Source organism: Leptonychotes weddellii, unplaced genomic scaffold, assembly GCF_054177405.1.
Source record: "Leptonychotes weddellii isolate Sample4059 unplaced genomic scaffold, ASM5417740v2 HiC_scaffold_52769, whole genome shotgun sequence".
NCBI lineage: Eukaryota > Metazoa > Chordata > Mammalia > Carnivora > Phocidae > Leptonychotes > Leptonychotes weddellii.
Genome location: NW_028020445.1, coordinates 1 through 679, shown reverse-complemented (window position 1 = coordinate 679; position 679 = coordinate 1). Strand labels below are relative to the sequence as shown.

The 679-nt window shown below is 53.9% G+C and overlaps 1 protein-coding gene across 1 annotated transcript; it reads right to left on the bottom strand.

The window, feature by feature from the left end:
• Nucleotides 1–18: 18 nt before the first annotated feature.
• On the bottom strand, nucleotides 19–642 carry LOC102747471 (interferon alpha-1/2-like). Its single transcript, XM_006732941.2, has one exon. It carries the CDS (start codon nucleotides 583–585, stop codon nucleotides 22–24), a length of 564 nt encoding a protein of 187 aa, XP_006733004.2. The 5' UTR covers nucleotides 586–642; the 3' UTR covers nucleotides 19–21.
• Nucleotides 643–679: the final 37 nt, after the last annotated feature.

The following is a 679-nucleotide window of genomic DNA, read 5'->3' as shown; positions in this document are numbered from 1 at the left end:
ATTTCCATGGTGAACCGGGTCTCACTTCTTGCTCCTTAATCTTTCTTGCAAGATCGTTGATGAAAACAAGGAACTCGTGACTTCTGCTCTGACAATCTCCCAGGCACAAGGGCTGTATTGCTTCTCTTGCAGATAGAGGGAGATTCTTTGGAAGTAGTTCCTCAGGATGGAGTCCACCTTCATGAGGGGAGTCTCTGCCCCCTCCGCCTCCTGCATGGGACAGGCTTCCAGGTTGGTCAGCTGCTCAGAAAGTCCCGAGCAGAATTCCTCTAAGAGGGTCTCGTTCCAAGCAGCAGATGAAGCCTCTGTGCAGAAGAGGTGGAAGATCTTCTGGTTCATCACATGGACGACAGAGAGGGCTTGAGCCTTCTGCAACTGCTTGCCATCAAGCACCGCCTGGGGGAAGTCAAAGTCACTTGTGTACTTGTCACAAGAGCTAGCAGATATTCTCTTCATTTGTCCCAGGAGCATCAAGGCCCTCCAGGAGAACAGGCCATGGTTCTGGGGCAGGTCACATCCCAGAGAGCAGAGGGAGCTGCAGCTGAGCACCACCAGGGCCACCAAGAAGGAAAAGGGCAGGGCCATTGGGGATCCTGCAGATGCTGCTGGCCTGGCTGGGGTGGGCAAGTCTGGGAACCGTGGCTCTAGGTTCTCTGAACATCTTCCCTTGTGTGTGTGG